This window comes from Chrysemys picta, chromosome 1 (assembly GCF_011386835.1).
Source record: "Chrysemys picta bellii isolate R12L10 chromosome 1, ASM1138683v2, whole genome shotgun sequence".
Taxonomy (NCBI): domain Eukaryota; kingdom Metazoa; phylum Chordata; order Testudines; family Emydidae; genus Chrysemys; species Chrysemys picta.
In genome coordinates, this window is record NC_088791.1 from 2,573,577 (window position 1) to 2,590,746 (window position 17,170).

At 58.0% G+C, this 17,170-nt stretch overlaps 2 protein-coding genes across 6 annotated transcripts in view; both read left to right on the forward strand.

The window, feature by feature from the left end:
- Positions 1-17,170, forward strand: part of RBM28 (RNA binding motif protein 28) — a 308,732-nt gene that overhangs the window by 127,021 nt on the left and 164,541 nt on the right. The gene's annotated exons all lie outside the window — the stretch shown is intronic.
- IMPDH1 (inosine monophosphate dehydrogenase 1) overlaps positions 1-17,170 on the forward strand; it is a 55,206-nt gene that overhangs the window by 3,188 nt on the left and 34,848 nt on the right. For all 5 annotated transcript variants that reach the window (XM_065591327.1, XM_065591268.1, XM_065591384.1 and 2 more), the window contains exon 3: positions 9,653-9,701. In XM_065591327.1, coding sequence (XP_065447399.1) covers positions 9,653-9,701 — 49 coding nt within the window. The remainder of the gene's footprint in view (positions 1-9,652; positions 9,702-17,170) is intronic.

Sequence of the window (17,170 nt, forward strand, 5' to 3'; positions counted from 1 at the left end):
GCCCTATCCCAACCTCCCCCCCCCCCCCCCCACCAGGCCCCCACTGCGGCTGCCTGCGAGTGACACCCTCCCCCCCCCCAGTGACAGGTTGTGTCTGGCCCCGAGCCAGCCTGCTCCGGGAAGGGTTCGGAGCCCCCTTCTCACGGGCTGAATGGCGCCGTTGGCGAACGAGGCCTGAATGTTGGCGTGGGCTCAGTCAGCCAATGGAGGGTCCCTGCCCCACAACCCAGAGGTCTCCCATGGGCCGAGCAGAGCCAGTCGTCCCCTCGCTGCGCGGGTCCCGGCTGCCAGCCTCTCTGTGAAGGGTGTGCATGCCTGGGATACAGCAGTACCATGGGCTGCCCGATCCCGTGCACCGCCCTGGGCCCTGCAGCTGCCCCCAGTGGTGGATTAGCCCATGCACAGGGGCCCCAGCCAATTGGGGGGCCCTGGAAAAATGGACGCCCCGACCCCGCTCCCCGGCTGGAGCCCCAGGCGGGGCGGAGGAGGCTGCAGGCAGAAGGGGTGGAGAGGGGTCCTCACTTGCTCTGGCCCAGGGCCCCACAACCCCCTAATCTGCCCCCTGGGGTGGGGTAGGGGCTGCAGCTGTCTGGGTGAAGGGCAGGGCTCTGGCCATGAGCCCTGAACACCTGCCCAGGTGTGGGCAGCGGTGAGGGGCCCGAGTGCGAAGCTGGGGGGGGGTGAGCCCTCCAGGAGCACGCGCCTGCCCAGACGGCGGCTGTCCTCCCCCACCCCCCGGTGGCTGCACTTCAGTGGGGAGGGGTGGGTGGCAAACCCCGGAGAAAGGTGCTGTCTGGGGAAGTGGCCGTTCTGGAGGAGACCCCGGGCCAGCGTCTCCCTCAGCGGCAGGCTGAGCAGCCGTGGTGCTCACCCACCAGGTGACATCCTGCCAGCAGTAGCCGAGCCGCTCGCAGCCGCCTTGCCAGCAGCATCAGCAAACAGGGCTGCCTGCCGCCCTCTGCACCCGAGGGACTGGGGGTTAGTCCCTGGCACCAGGCGCCCGGTCTCGATTCACCGCGGCAGGGCCCGGGCGCTGCCAAGTCAAGGCAAAGCTACTGAGCGTGGGGTTCCTTCCTCTGCCTGGAGACAGGGCTGGGGAGGGGGGGGGCAGGGGGTTGGTCCCAGCCCTTCGCCTGCCCTTCCCCCTTCTGCTGCAGCAAAGGGGCGCAGCCTGGGGAGGGAGGACCCTGGCCCGCGGGGCTGTGACAGGCCGTGGAGCTGCTATGGGGTTGTGTGCTGCGTGGCTCTAAGAGGCGTGGAAGCAGGATGCGAAATGCCAGGGGGAAGCGAGTCTGCATCTGCAGTTGGGGTGGGGGGTGTTTGCCGTGCGGGGCAGCCTCAGGATTTCATCTCTGCGCGATTGTCTCCCGCTTTCTCCTCTTTAAGCACGGCTCTGCCCCCCCGCCCAGTGCCCCACGGACACAGCAGTAGCTCGGGGTGGGGCTGGGGGGAGCCGGCTGCGGCACGGGGCCGTTTGGGGACTCGGACTCTCGCTCGGGAGGTGGGGGGTGCGAGGGCTCCCAGCACACTCCTCGCAGCTGCTCCCGGCGTATCCGTGTCCGCGCTGGAGCCGCTGGCGTCGGGGCCGAGACGAAGCCCGCTGGGCCCACGGGAGGAAGCAGGCAGGATTCCCTCCTTGGCTGGGGGCCGCCGTGGTCCAGTCCAAGTGGACGTGAGACCCAGACTAGCCCCCAGCTGTGTCTGCCGCCAGGACCGGCCCCGGGGCTCGTGCTGCATGGAGCTGGCAGGGGAACGCCTGGCTTCCCTGCCTGTGACTTGGCCTTAGCGCGGGGTCGTAAATAGCCGAGCGCTGGTCCCGCTTTCTGGGGGCCGTGCGTGAGGCTCCTGGCGCCGTTCCTCTGGACAGCAGCGTGTTGGTAGCGCTGTGTTTGCAGCGGCCCTGTCGGTACCCAACATGGGGAGACGTGGCATTGCCGGCGGAGGACCCTAGAGGTTTGTAAGGGACAGGGTGCGGCCTGCTGCTGTGGCCTTTGGGGGCAGGTGCTCCCAGGGGGGAGACGCCCTTTTGCCTAGGGTGGGCGCTGTCTGGCTGCCCAGGTGTGAGGAGGAACCCGGCAGGGGAGCAGAGGGGGGCGTGAGGAGGGGGCAGGGTTTATGGCATTGTCCGCTGAGGGGCTGCACCTTCCTCTGAGCAGCCGCACGGGCCCCTGTTGGCCGGGCAGATCCTGGTGTGTGTCAGAGAGAGAGCAGCACACGTGCAGCCCCCGCGGGCCTGTCATGCCCAGTCATGCCTTGTTCTTGGGCAGGGAGGTTTAGAAACTCCCCCGCCCCCAGGTGGGTTTCGGAGGAAGAACTGAGGCTGCCCTGCCGCGTCCCTGTGGGGAGGAGACCAGCTGTTTCAGAGGCGCTGAGGCCCATGGGCTCAGGGAGAGATCTGTGTGGTTGCTCTCTGCAGCCAAGACGGCTTGTTCCCTTCCCGCCAGGCTGCAGCTGTGAACGAGGCAGCTGTGAAAGCACCATGCGGGGCAAAGGTCGATGGGAGGTTGCCTCTCCAACCCAAACCACAGCCCCACGTTCCCGGAAGTGCTGCTGTCAGCCAGGCAGCCGGCTGGGGCTGTGGAGTGGAGCTGCCTGCCGCCAGGGGTCCCTGGGGGTGATGGGGAGAGAGACCCAGGCAGGATTCCTGTGCACGCATAAAGCCAGCCTGGCGTGGCCCCCCCATCCTCCAGGCCCATCCTGTCCCCCCCCCCCCGAGGGCTGAGCCCCTCCTTCCCTGGCGGGGGAGGCAGTGTGGTGCAATGGGCAGAGCCCGGGGCTGGCACGCAGGAGACGGGTCAATTCTGGGAGAGTCGCCGAATCGCTCTGGGCCTCGGGTCCCAGCTGTGAACGGGGCCGAATCCTTCCATTCCCTGCCCGTTGTCTGGCTCGGGGGCCCGCACAGTCGACAAGGGCTTGTCCGCACTCCGGCTGCTGTGCCGGCATAGCCCCCTAGTGGAGACACAGCGTAAGCTGAGCACCTCCCCGACAGAGGGTTGCATCTCCACTGGGGGTTTAGCCACCTCGGCTGGGGGGCGGGATCCACGCTCCTAGCCCACAGCTGTGCCGGCAGAACGGGGTGGAGTAGACGCAGCTTCACTTAGGCCTTGTCTGCATCTAAACGTTGTACGGCTGTAGCTGTCCCGCTGTAGTTACAGCAGTGCGGCAGCCTGGCGTGCCGGCGGCTGTACCAGTATAAAAGTGCCTGCCCCAGTACGGCTGTTCCAGCGTGGGAGGGGCGTACGCGCTCCCAGTAGAGGGCACCAGTGTGGCTATGGAGTTGCAGCTGCGACACGGCTTTGTCCGATCAGAACCGCCCCCCTTCCCGAGCTGTTATCTCCCAACCCTGACGTGCCGCTGGGCCCTTGGTTGCTTCGTGCGGCGCTCGGCGCAGTGGGGCCCTATCCGGGCGCTGGGTGCGACTCCCATGGCGCTGGGTTCCACGTGGGGCGTGGTGGGAATTAATGTCGGGAAACGACTGACTCCCTAGGCCCCGAGCCTGTGGGCACTGATGGGCAGGGGCGGGGTGACCGCTGCCCGGTCTCTGTGCTCGTTCGGGGGGCGCCCCGTGGTTTAACTGCAGTGTGAGAACTGAAAGCTTTATGGCCCTACGTGCGCTGGGGGCGGAGTCAGGGGCGTGCATGCCGGGTCGCTGCCGTTTGGAGTTTCCTGCCCTCTGCGAAGGAGAGGAAGGACGTGAAGGAAGCCCAGACTCTCGACTGTGTGTGAGAGCCATGGACGGGACTGCTGCGCTGCACAACATGGGCGCTCGGGGGGCTGGCAGACCCGGCTCCCTGCCCGTGCCTGCACACGGCATGGGGAGCAGGGGAGTGCCGGCTCATTCGCTCTCTCTTCCAGCACAGCTGGTGCCAAGCCCAGGCAGCAGGTTGGCACCGTTCAGGGAAAGCAGGGCATGGGGCCTGGGTGCTCCCTGGACGTTGGGGGTGATGGAGCCGTGGGGGAGGGGCTGCGACCCAGGGCTCCATCACCTCCACGACTGCCTAGGGGACGACTGAGCCCTTTCCTCTCTAGGCTGCTGGCTCGTAGCTCTGTAAGGTCACTGGTGACTGACAGTGGCCCCCGTCTGTGGGAGCGTGGGCTGTTTTTGGGGGGCGGGGAGGGGAGATGAGCATGAGACTGGCCACGGGGTCTCCGGCCACTGGCTTGGGGCAAGTCCCATCCCCTCGTGGTGGCTCGATTTCCCCCGTTGGTTGATGTCTGGTTGCAGCGCTCTGTCTCTGTGCGGGATGAGTTGGAGGCTCTGGGCTGGTTCCCGGCTAGTGGAGGTCAGTCGCTGTCGATCTAGGACAGGGCTCAGCACAGACAATTTATTCCTCGCTCTGCTCCAAGCAGGTGACCGTGACGAGTTGCTGCCTCCTGGGGCTCCTGTACTACCAGCAATCGGGGGACGCTGGCTGCTGGGCCTTCCCCCTGGGAGTGGGCGCCCCGGGCGCTCTGCCCTTCTGGGAGGGGCACAGTCCCTGGGCTGCCAACTGACACGTGGCAAAGCCAGGGCGGGGTGTGAGGCCCGGCTCCCCAGCGGCCATAACTGGGGCCCCGTGTGCCGGGGAGCCACACACCCTTAGCAGGAGCACCGTGGCACAACCATGCAAGGAGCAGGCAGGGGCACAGCGGCATCAGCACCCGGGCATCCAGTTATGGGGCTGTGGGGACCGTAACTTGTGAGTTGCCGGGCGTTGGGCGTCCCCGTTCTCCGCCGGAAGCTTTGCCTTGCTGCAGGGCCCTGTTACGGGCGGAGGAGACGGGTGGCTCTCCCTGGCGTTTGGAGTCTAGGAGCACATCCCTGAACCTGGGGGCAGGCAGGCAGCGGGCTGGACAGCCAGGCAGCTGTAGTTATGGGTGGAGAAAGACAGACGCTCGGCAGAGATGTCCGGTGTCTGGGATGGAGCGGTCTGTGGGCTGAGGGAGGTACAGACTGGGCCATGGGGCGGGGAGAGGAAGGCACACCCCCGGTTGGAGATCCCAGAGGAGATGGGCATGACCCACCTGCCGGGGTCGGATGTGCCCAGGACAGCTCGGTGGGGCCGTGGCAATGTGTCACTAATTGGACCCGTATTTGCATTTTACACATAGCCCTGACCCGAGGAGCCGCCTTTCCCTTGGCCGGTTCCAGTCCCACCCAGAACTCTTCCTGCCCCAGCCGGCTGAGTGACTATTCAGTAGCTGCTGCGTTCCGCCCCAGAGGTGGCTGCATTTCAGTGGCGGGTGAAGGAGGCCGCTGTGCGTGTGCGAATGAACAAGCTGCTCCATGCGTGGGACTCTGCTGAACTCAATGGGGCTCCTTGTGGGTGCAGGGGGCTACTGGATACCGGGGCAGAGCAGCTTGCAGGGTGTGTGTGGGGGGTCCTCAAACCCCAGAGAGTGAGTCTGAAGGGCAGAGATACAGGAGAAATCACCTGTTCCCTACCCTGCCCCGTGGCCGTATCACCGCCTCCGTGGCTTGGTTCGGCCCCCGTGCTCCAGCCTCCCTGCATTGACGTGAGTGGCCCAGGCGGCTCTGGGCTGGTGAACTCGCCTGCGGATGGACGGGCTGGCTGGCCCTGCCCTGCTCTGGGCGGCGGGCGTGGGCACAGGGTAAATCCTCTGCAAGCCCCTTGTGGGGGAACAGGTGCTGAGGCGGGCGCTGCCCCAGTGGCAGTCGCGTTGCTGGTCTCAGGGTAGGACCAAGCCAGTCTCTTTCCTGGGCTGCTCCGGGCACTAAGCAGTGACCCCGCCGTGGTGTCAGCGTGCCAGGTGTGTGACGGGCCGTGTGCCAGCGCGGGGGGACGAGTCCCCCGTGGAGCAGAGCGTGTCCCCACGCAGCCGCTGGGGCTGGGGGGAGTGCGGGTGGAGGAGGGGCTCATGGCACTGACGTCCCCATTTACTGGAGCAGGGACTAGTCACTCGGAGCGTGGGTGGGGGGTGAAGTCTCTCCCCAGCAAGGGCACAGGCCGGGACAGCCGGGGGAGGGGAGGTGTGAAGTCTTCCCCCACACCCCGGCCTGCACCCTTGCTGGGGTCCCTGCTTGGGTGTCGTGTGCATGGGGGCTGGGCAACCCCCTAGAACGACTGGGCACGGGTGACAGGGCATTCCCGGGCCTGGGGGAGAGGGGCCACTGCTCCGTAGCCCTCCTCGCACAGGAGCAGAGGTTATTGAACCTCTGCCCGACCATGGCTGAAGTCCTGGGGCAGAGAGGGGGCAGCGAAGAGCCATGGGGCCGATTCAAGGGTGGAAAACCTGCCTGCGAGTGAGTGACTCCAGGAGCTTGGTCTGGTTAGCTGGGCAAAGGGGCGAGTGAGTCACAGCCTGCGAGTACCTAGTGGGGCACAAGTGTTTAATAACGGGCGCGGCGGCCTAGCGGGGGAGGCCGAACGCGCCCCAGTGGCTGGAAGTTGAAGCTAGATGGATTGCGCCTGGAAATCGGGGTGAATCTGTACTGGTGAGAGTCGTCGTTTGGCTGGTTCGGTTCCCCAGGGCCCCGTCACTCACCCTGCGTCAGTCCAGGCGCCCTGGGTTCTGAGAGCTCTGCTCTAGGAATTCACTGTTCACTGGCCTGTGCGACACGGGGGTCAGACTAGACTGGGGGCTCTCCACCTTTTTTCTTCTGAGCCGCCCCCCCGCAACTTATCGATAAACTAGGCAAATACAATTTAGATGGGGCTACTATAAGGTGGGTGCATAACTGGCTGGATAACCGTACTCAGAGAGTTGTTATTAATGGTTCCCAATCCTGCTGGAAAGGCGTAACGAGTGGGGTACCGCAGGGGTCTGTTTTGGGACCGGCTCTGTTCAATATCTTCATCAAGCACTTAGATATTGGCATAGAAAGTACACTTATTAAGTTTGGGGATGATACCAAACTGGGAGGGATTGCAACTGCTTTGGAGGACAGGGTCATAATTCAAAATGATCTGGACAAATTGGAGAAATGGTCTGAGTTAAACAGGATGAAGTTTAATAAAGACAAATGCAAAGTGCTCCACTTAGGAAGGAAAAATCAGTTTCACACATACAGAATGGGAAGAGACTGTCTAGGAAGGAGTACGGCAGAAAGGGATCTAGGGGTTATAGTGGACCACAAGCTAAATATGAGTCAACAGTGTGATGCTGTTGCAAAAAAAGCAAACATGATTCTGGGATGTATTAACAGGTGTGTTGTGAGCAAGACACGAGAAGTCATTCTTCCGCTCTACTCTGCTCTGGTTAGGCCTCAACTGGAGTATTGTGTCCAGTTCTGGGCACCGCATTTCAAGAAAGATGTGGAGAAATTGGAAAGGGTCCAGAGAAGAGCAACAAGAATGATTAAAGGTCTTGAGAACATGACCTATGAAGGAAGGCTGAAATAATTGGGTTTGTTTAGTTTGGAAAAGAGAAGACTGAGAGGGGACATGATAGCAGTTTTTAGGTATTTAAAAGGGTGTCATAAGGAGGAGGGAAAAAACTTGTTCACCTTAGCCTCTAAGGATAGAACAAGAAGCAATGGGTTTAAACTGCAGCAAGGGAGGTCTAGGTTGGACATTAGGAAAAAGTTCTTAACTGTCAGGGTGGTTAAACACTGGAACAAATTGCCTAGGGAGACTGTGGAATGTCCATCTCTGGAGATATTTAAGAGTAGGTTAGATAAATGTCTATCAGGGATGGTCTAGACAGTATTTGGTCCTGCCATGCGAGCAGGGGACTGGACTCGATGACCTCTCGAGGTCCCTTCCAGTCCTAGAATCTATGAATCTATGAACATGCAATAAAAACTCCACAGCCCACGTGTGCCACAACTGCTTTTCTGCATACAGAAGCCAGGGCTGGCGTTAGGGGGTAGCAAGCAAGGCAGTTGTCTGGGGCCCCATGCCACAGGGGCCCCCACAAAGCTACATTGCTCAGGCTTCGGCTTCAGCCCAGGGTGGCGGGGCTCAGAGCCCCGGGCTTCAGCCCCAGGCGGTGGGCTTCTGCTTTCTGCCCTGGGCCCCAGCGAGTCTAATTCTGGCCCTGCTTGGTGGACCAGCTCACGGCCCCCTAGGGGCCCTGGACCCCTGGTTGAGAACCACTGGACTAGCCATCCCCGTCTGGCCTGGGCTCCGGGAATCTCCCTGGGAATGGGATGCTGCTGCTCCTCGGCCCTGCCAGCAGCCGGTGGCACTGCCTGCCTGGCGGGGTCCCACGCTGCGCCCTTACCCACGTGGAGAGATCCTGTCCCCTCCCTGTCCCACAGCCCTGCCCCAGCCCCATTGGACCCTTGTGCACTGGGGTGGGATCAGGGTCCTGGGATGGGGCCGTGGCTCCGGTGCCAGGCTGCGGGGGGCGTTGCTGGCCCCTGGGTGGGATCTGGGTGGCTAGAGCGGTGCTGGGTCCTAGTTTTCGGGGGGCTGGGGAGGTGTGGGCTCCCCCCCCTACCCCGCCCAGGGTTGCTGTTTGCAGCTGCAGCTGCTGGTTCTATTTTTAGCAGCTGCCTCCCCCTCCTGCCACATCTGTGTGGGAGCCAGGCAAGCGGGGAGGAGCAGGTGCCTTCCTGTAGCTGGGGAAGGAGGAATTCAAGGGGGCCCGGACGCAGCCCTGCTCCCCCCCAGGTCCCTGCCTCTAGGCTCCGCACCCTGTTGACCTCCAAAGGGGCTGGGGGAGCATGCCCAGGTCCCCTCCCCCCTAGCCAACGGAGGGGCCAGTGGGGTGGTATGACCCTGACAGAGCTTCATCCATCCTGGACAGGCTGCAGACGGGGGCCTGCCCCCCGCCCCCAGCTCAAATGCCGCACTGCACCGGCTGGCGGCCCCCTGTGTGTCGTGGTGCCCTGCACAGTACAGTGGGGTGCCCGCTGCATCATCCCCACCCAGCACCCCGGTGCCTCCCGATGGCCCTGGCGCCCGTGAATGCAGCCAGCCAGAGCCGTGAGGGCTCCAAGCTGTGCATGTCCCCCCATGCAGCCCTGCGGGTGCTGAACCCCGGCTCTGCCAGCGGACAGGCCCCCTGCAGTGAGCTGGCCCAACAGGGGGTCGCTTCGGCCCCTTGCCCCTCCAAGCAGCTGTGGGCGCAGGGGGGCCGAGCCCCGCCCGGTTCACAAATAGCCCTGGATTAGCAGCTCAACCAGGGCAGCTGGGCCTCCGTAATCCTGCCTGCCTGCAGCCGTCCTGCTGTGCCTGCCAAGGGCTGGCCGGCTTCCCAGGGGCCCGGCCCCTCTTAGCCCTGCCTTAGTGCCGGGCAGGGGCTGCCCTGCTGGGTACCAGCCCAGCCCACGTATTCATCCCCTCGCGCCGGCCCGCTCCCTTTTCTGCCTTTCCTAGGGATAGTTCAATGGTTTGAGCATTGGCCTGCTAAGCCCAGGGTTGTGAGTTCAATCCTTGAGGGGGCCACTTTAGGGATCTGGGGCAAAATCAGTACTTGGTCCTGCTAGTGAAGGCAGGTCCTTTCCAGTTCTAGGAGATAGGATATCTCCATTAATTTAAATTTAAAATCCTGTAAAGCCATCTGGGGCCCGGCTGCGATCACTGCCACAGCCCTGTGCCACGGGGATGGCTTGGGGGGAGCCCAGCCTCCTCTCTGTGCAGCTGTGGCTGTGTGTGGGGTGGGCTCCAGGGGCGTGGGCTCCCTGTGGGGTGTGGGGCTGCATGGGGGCTGTGGGGGCAGGTCTAGCCGCCATGTAATGCTCTCTCCCTCTCTGTTTCTGCAGCGACTTCCTGATCCTACCAGGCTTCATCGATTTCACAGCGGACGAAGTGGTGAGTCGGTCCCTGGAGCGCTCGCCGGGGTGTCCCCTGGGGCCGGCGCTCATGGGTGGCATGCCAGCCCCTTGCACCCTGGGGTGGGCAGTGCCGTGCTGCTGGGTACGGGGCCAGGGCAGCACCAGAGCTGGGGGGTGTTAACATTATGAGCCACCTTCCCTCCCGCCCACACTCCCGCTAGGTCTAGGGGTCCCATTGGGGGTGGCGGATAGGGCTGGAGTGCAACCCCCCATCTGCCTGGGAGCAGGGTCCCCAGGGCCCAGCAGGGAGGGTGAGGGGTAGAGCTGAAGGAGGAGACCGGGGAAGTGGTGTCCCTGCAATGGGGCCTGCAGGACAGCCTGGGGCCCGAGACAAGCCCGTTGGGGTTCCCTGCACGGCCATGGGTCTGGGCTCTGCGCTGCATGGGTGACACATTTGCCCTGTCCCCCAGCTTGCAGGCCCCTTGCTTGCCTGCCTGGCCCAGCGCCTCGGAGAGGGGTGTCCTCCGGCACCCCGGCCAGCTTTTCCGTGACTCCTACAGCACCAGGGCCCAGGCCTTGGAGGGGCTGGGGGGACGGGCAGATGCTGTGCCGGCTCTCAGCACTCCCTGGCAGGGACTGCACTGAAATGAGGCCGGTGCCCTGTGCGGTAGCTGGCCCGGGGCTGGGCTGTGAACAGGGAGCTGCGCTGAAATGGGGCCAGTGCCCTGTCGGGGGAGCTGGCCCGGGGCTGGGATCGGAGCAGGGCTGAAATGGGGCCGGTGCCCTGTGGGGGGAGCTGGCCCGGGGCTAGGATCTGAGCAGGGAGCTGGCCCGGGGCTGGGCTCGGAGCAGGGCTGAAATGGGGCCGGTGCCCTGTGGGGGGAGCTGGCCCGGGGCTGGGCTCGGAGCAGGGCTGAAATGGGGCCAGTGCCCTGTCGGGGGAGCTGGCCCGGGGCTGGGCTCTGAGCAGGGCTGAAATGGGGCCGGTGCCCTGTGGGGGGAGCTGGCCCGGGGCTAGGATCTGAGCAGGGAGCTGGCCCGGGGCTAGGATCTGAGCAGGGAGCTGCACTGAAATGAGGCCGGTACCCTGTGCGGTAGCTGGCCCGGGGCTGGGATCGGAGCAGGGCTGAAATGGGGCCGGTGCCCTGTGGGGGGAGCTGGCCCAGGGCTAGGATCTGAGCAGGGAGCTGGCCCGGGGCTGGGCTGTGAACAGGGAGCTGCACTGAAATGAGGCCGGTGCCCTGTCGGGGTAGCTGGCCCGGGGCTGGGATCTGAGCAGGGAGCTCGCCCAGGGCTGGGCTCGGAGCAGGACTGAAATGGGGCCGGTGCCCTGTCGGGGGAGCTGGCCCGGGGCTGGGCTCGGAGCAGGGAGCTGCGCTGATACAGGTGTGGGGAAGCCCCCGGCACTGCTCGGTCTGGGCCTGGCTTGAACGTTGCTAGGGCTCCCTGTGGCCGGGGGCTCGTTCCACGCCTGAGGGCACATGGCTCCGCTGGGCTTGGGGTGGGGGGCGCCGCGCTCCGGCGCAGCCAGTAACGGCTCTAACACCTGCCTGCGCTGTCAGCCTCTCTGGCTTCACGCGCTCTGGGCTGGCCGTGCTAGGCTGCCCTCGTGTTCCCCGGGCGAGGCCCCTCCCTCACCCAGCTGCACTGGAATTAGCGAGCGGGTAGCTGGTGAAGCAGACAGGTCAGTTACGGGCCTGCCCTTCCCATGCTGTGCCCGCCAGCTCGGGGCCGCAGCCGGAGATACAGAGTGTGACAATGCGGTTCTGGCGGAACCCAACTGAGAGTGCCAACTCAGGACAAATTGCTCAAATAGGGCAGTTACAGCCCAAGGCTGGGTTTTTTTCCACCTCTAAGGCAAACCACCCCCCAGACTAAGAGGACTTCAGTCTCACCCCACTGGCTAACTGCCAGTCTCACAAGCAATCTCCTTAGATACTCCAGTTTCCCAGTATTACCACCAGTACCACTCGTTATGGGGACAAATGGTTATGAAAACCAATACCCCAGTAAAAGAAAAAGGTTCTTCTGATCCCAAAGGACCAAGCCCCAGACCCAGGTCAATATACAAATCAGATCTTACCCACAAATCACGCTGTTGCCGATCCTTTAGAATCTAAAATCTAAAGGTTTATTCATAAAAGGAAAAAGATAGAGATGAGAGTTAGAATTGGTTAAATGGAATCAATTACATACAGTAATGGCAAAGTTCTTGGTTCAGGCTTGCAGCAGCGATGGAATAAACTGCAGGTTCAAATCAAGTCTCTGGAATACATCCCCCGCTGGGATGGGTCCTCAGTCCTTCGTTCAAAGCTTCAGCTTGTAGCAAAGTTCCTCCAGAGGTAAGAAGCAGGATTGAAGACAAGATGGAGATCAGGCATCAGCCTTATATAGTCTTTTCCAGGTGTAAGATCACCTCTTTGTTCTTACTGTGGAAGATTACAGCAACATGGAGTCTGGAGTCACATGGGCCAGTCCCTGCATACTTTGCTGAGGTACAAGGCGTATCTGCCTTCTCTCAATGGGTCCATTGTATAGTTGATGGTCCTTAATGGGCCATCAAGCAGGCTAGGCAGAGCTAATCTCAGCTTGTCTGGGATGTCACCCAGAAGCATAGCATAAGTTTGCCATACAGACAGTATAGAGCCAATATTCATAACTTCAACTACAAAACTGATACACACATCTAGACAGCATAATCATAACCAGTAAACCATAACCTTGTCCTAGACACCCCATTTGACCCCCTTTATACAAGATTTGGGTGCCACTACAGGACCTTGGTTGCAACAATGATCTATATGGTCCCAGTTTATGTCAATAACGTCACACCCCCAACGCAAAATTGATGCAGGAAGGGATGACACAAACATCACTGACTGCATCCCAAGAGCTCCCCATCCTGGGTTCTGTCTCACTACAGCTAGTATTGGGTTAGAAGCCATACCAGTGTATAACAGAAATGGTTCATCAAAGTCATGTTCAATAACATGATTGAACCTCTTTACAAACTCAAGGTAACACTTAGTTAGAACAATAGTGGATTGGATCTGCTCTGGCAGCATGGTTCCTGTATGTGCCATGTGATCTTGCCAAGAGCTAAAGAAAACTGCTACTTTATCCATACAAGCTCGGGCCAATGTTTGGAACCCAATTAACATCGAATAAATGCAGATATTAATGTTCTTCATAGTCCAGGAATCTTGGCATTTAGCCATGAAAGCAATATGGTAGTGTGCCTCAGTCTTCCTTTTCATACAGCACATTAGGTCTGGAATGTCCTTTCCCCTGTGAAAAGTTCCCATATTGTTTATATGCATTGCCTGTGAAACCCCAGTGTAACAAGGCCTTTTAACATAACGTGTGTCTTCATGTATTCCTTTTAACATGTTCAATGAATTCTCCAAAAGATTAGGCACATTGTATATTTTTACCGTTTGTGGCAATAGCAACACATTAAGTACAAAATTTAGCAATAACAACAAGTTCATTGCAAGTGTCCATCTACAGTCATGTTTGTCATGCCACCCCTTTGGCTCAATACCATTGGAGTTTGGGCATTTTAGGGTTAACCTGTGGCTTCCCTTTGCAAAATTCAGTTTTCTCTTTCCTCCTTGTCCTGCAGGATCAAACCCTGATTTCTCTTGCTTAACAGAATTCACTGGCTGATGGGGTGGGCCCTCTTTGCTAACAGCTATTAGCAAGTCCTTCCTTTCCCAGCCAGGCAAGTAATTTGCACTACCCCAGACCAGAGCCAGTCCACCAGTTTTCATATTCGTAACTGCTATCATCTCCAAGGCTGGACTCTGTCTTAAAGAGATACCACACAAATCCAAAGAGTCTGCGGGTGAGAGTTTGCTTCCTCTCCCCCGCATCCTCAAGCATTTAGCCATAAAACTGCTCTGCTCTGACACATCAGTAACCAAATCTGTCCTCAAACCCTGAAGCACAAACTGCTCATTTAAAGAATCAGAAAGGAGACATTCCTGTTCCAACACCATTGTCTCCCCAACAAGTTGGCCCCACACAGCCACTTGGTTATAGGGAAGCCTCAATCCCTTAACAACTTTTACTTCCTCTGAGACCTTCTCAAAGCTACCCACACTGGATCTTTTACAAGGAAAGTTAGTGGATCCCTTCACAACAGACAATTTTTGGCTGCTAGGAACTGAAACTTCCTTGATTAAATCACTCTCACACCCTTCAATTGCAGGGAACTGCTTGCACCGAGTACCATGAGGATTCCTTTCTCCAGGAGCTTTTCTAAGCAGCAATTCACCCCTCACAGAAATTCTGCCCTTACCCTCTTCACCTAGGGCTTGCTCTAAAGGCACACTTTCCTGAGCAACAACAGACTCTGTCTGGGTCTTACTTACATTCAGGATCACCTTTGGCCCATCAGGCAGATCTCTACACAATCCCCTTTCAGGCGAACCCCTAGACTTCCTAGATAAAAGGTTAGAAATACTTCCCTTCTCTTTGCCACACACAAGCTTAGGAATTTTTTCCTTTTTGCTACAAGTTGTTAAACTGTCCGTAGGTAACACAACCAAATTACCTTTCTGCTCTCCTTGTGCCCTGGCTAGGGTATCACCCTGATCAGACAGAGTTGTTACACCCTTCTCCAACCACACATGAGCAACAGGTAAAATACAAGCACCAGAACTGTTTGGTCTCTGGGATTTTGCTAAGCCACTAACTGGATGCAACCTAGTTACGGGGCCATTCTCCCCAGCAGATGCAAACTTAGGACCATTCCCTTCCTGGGCTTTAGTTGAATCCAGAACCAACTCTGAGACAACTAAATTACTCTCCACCATCACAGGCCGAAAGGCACCTTTTGTCTGCTCCACAGACAAAAAAGAGTTGGAGACGCATTTTCCTTTACTAGACATACTGTTTGGGATTTCATCTCCCTTGTCCCAGCACACCGGGCTGTGCACAGACAACTGCTTGGAGACTGGGGTAGCTTCCTCCATAGGCAAGTCAACACCCCTGACAGACACAGGCACATTTCCTTCACTGTCACTATTCTTCGCACAGGAAACAGATAAGGTATAGGGACACTCATCTTCCACTCTCCTTGCCTTCCCAAACTGCTGACTAGATAAAGCCATCAGCTCACAAGACTGCCTAGGCTCATCCAAAATCCCCTTGTTCTCCTCTCCCTTCGCTTGATCTAATTCCAGATTTACTTCTGAGACATTAGATAGACATTCAGAAACTTCATTCACAGCCAAACAGCTACTTTCCAAAGACAAACTTTTGGAGAAACCCTCCATAGGCACAACCTTAGGATCAATCCTCTCTTGTGCCTGGTTTGTATTAACTTGACTGACCATAGCTTTAATATCATTTCCAATCATAATATCCTTAGGGATTATGTCTTTTACTCCCACAACCATGGTGCCCTCCAATCCCTTCCATTTCAGGTGGATTTTAGCCAAAGGCACCCTGACAAAATACTTAGATAAGGCTACAACAGTTACATCTTCACCTGGCAAATAATCTTCCTTCCTGACAAGACTTGCTTTAACCAGAGTAATATCTGCTGCGGTGTCCCTCCATGCCATACACCTCACTCCATTCACTTCTGCACTGCTAATAAACTCTGCATTATTTCCCCCATATTTAGCTTTAATGTGAGTTTTAAGGTCAAATCCTTCAGAGACAACAGAAACAGCATTTGCACACAGGGCACTAATGCTGGGCTCTGTGTGGCTTGCCTGTGAGTTTACAACAACAGGGTTAGCATTGGCCGTGGCATTTGGGGTTGCTGGTTTTGGGCTGCCCTTCAGTGTCGGGCAGTCTGGTCTCATGTGGCCCATCATACCACAGCGATAGCATGTAACCTGCTGGGGATGCGAGTTCCTACCCTCCGGGCCCCCTTGAACTCCTTTAGAAGAGTCAGGTTTATTTTTAAATCCTTCCCTCCTCTTGAACTGGGGAGAATGGTGATCAGTTTTCCCCGGGGTTTTACACCCTTCTCGAGCCCTGTTTTGGGTATGGGCATCAGCAATCTCTGCTGCCCGTAGGACTGACTCAGGGTCCCTGTCACACACAGCTGCTCTCACATTGTCAGGCACAATGTCTAAGAACTGTTCCAAAGTTATTAAATCCAGCAGTTTTTCAAAACTCCCATGAACCTTGGCTCCCATAACCCACTTTTTAACAAAACCCATCAGCTTATGAGCACATTCTACAAAAGTACAATCCTTAGGCATTTTAAACTCTCTAAACTTAACTCTGTAAGATTCAGGAGTAACCTTGAATCGCCTTAACACAGAATCCTTAAACCGCTCATAATTTAATGCTTCTTGTTCCCCCAAGTCATTAAACACCTCCCTGGCTTTTCCAGTCAGTCTGGTTAGCAGGACAGGCATTCGCTGACCCTCAGGGATCTGGTACAGATTGCAGAGGCGTTCAAAGGTAGACAAAAACTCCTCTATATCCTCAGTATCATTGTAAATGGGACACATCCTTTCCCAGTTTTTCTCATGGCGGGGGGGAAGTGGAGTACCAGGTGGGGATGACTTTCTCCGCTCTTCCATTACTTGGAGCTGAAGTCTGGCCGTCTCCTGTTCCATCTTGTGAGTCTCCTGTTCCATCCTGTGAGTCTCCTGCTCAGCAGCGAGCAGCTCTAGACGCCCCTTACGGGCTCTCTCTTCTCTCTCATCAGCCTCCTTCTTTCTTTGATCAGCCTCTTTCTCTCTCTCAGCAGCCTCTTTCTCTCTCTCAGCAGCCTCTTTCTCTCTCTCAGCAGCCTCTTTCTCTCTCTCTCTTTCTAACTCTGCTATTTTGTGCTTCTCCAGCAATCGAAGATCTGCTAGCTTCTGTTCATGCTCAAATTGCAGTTTACTTGTCACCCTTTGCATCCTAATTTTTTCTGCATCTTCTGCAGCCTCAGGTAAGGGCTGTGCTCTTGCCCCCTGATCACTGGCTATTAGCAGATTTCTCAATTCTTCCTTTGTAGCTTTCTTTCTAAAGCTTATCCTCTTTTCTGAACACAAATTTTCCAGGGCTTTTTTCCCAAGTCCCTCATATGCTCTTTGCTCAGCCATTGCAGCAGCTCTTTAACCAACAAAACTCTCAATCCCAAAATTCAAATTTGGATAGCGTGGGGTTCTGACCCAAAGCTTAATTGACCTGGTTCTGTGGATCCAAGCACGACTACGCCACTGTGACAATGCGGTTCTGGCGGAACCCAACTGAGAGTGCCAACTCAGGACAAATTGCTCAAATAGGGCAGTTACAGCCCAAGGCTGGGTTTTTTTCCACCTCTAAGGCAAACCACCAGCCAGACTAAGAGGACTTCAGTCTCACCCCACTGGCTAACTGCCAGTCTCACAAGCAATCTCCTTAGATACTCCAGTTTCCCAGTATTACCACCAGTACCACTCGTTATGGGGACAAATGGTTATGAAAACCAATACCCCAGTAAAAGAAAAAGGTTCTTCTGATCCCAAAGGACCAAGCCCCAGACCCAGGTCAATATACAAATCAGAT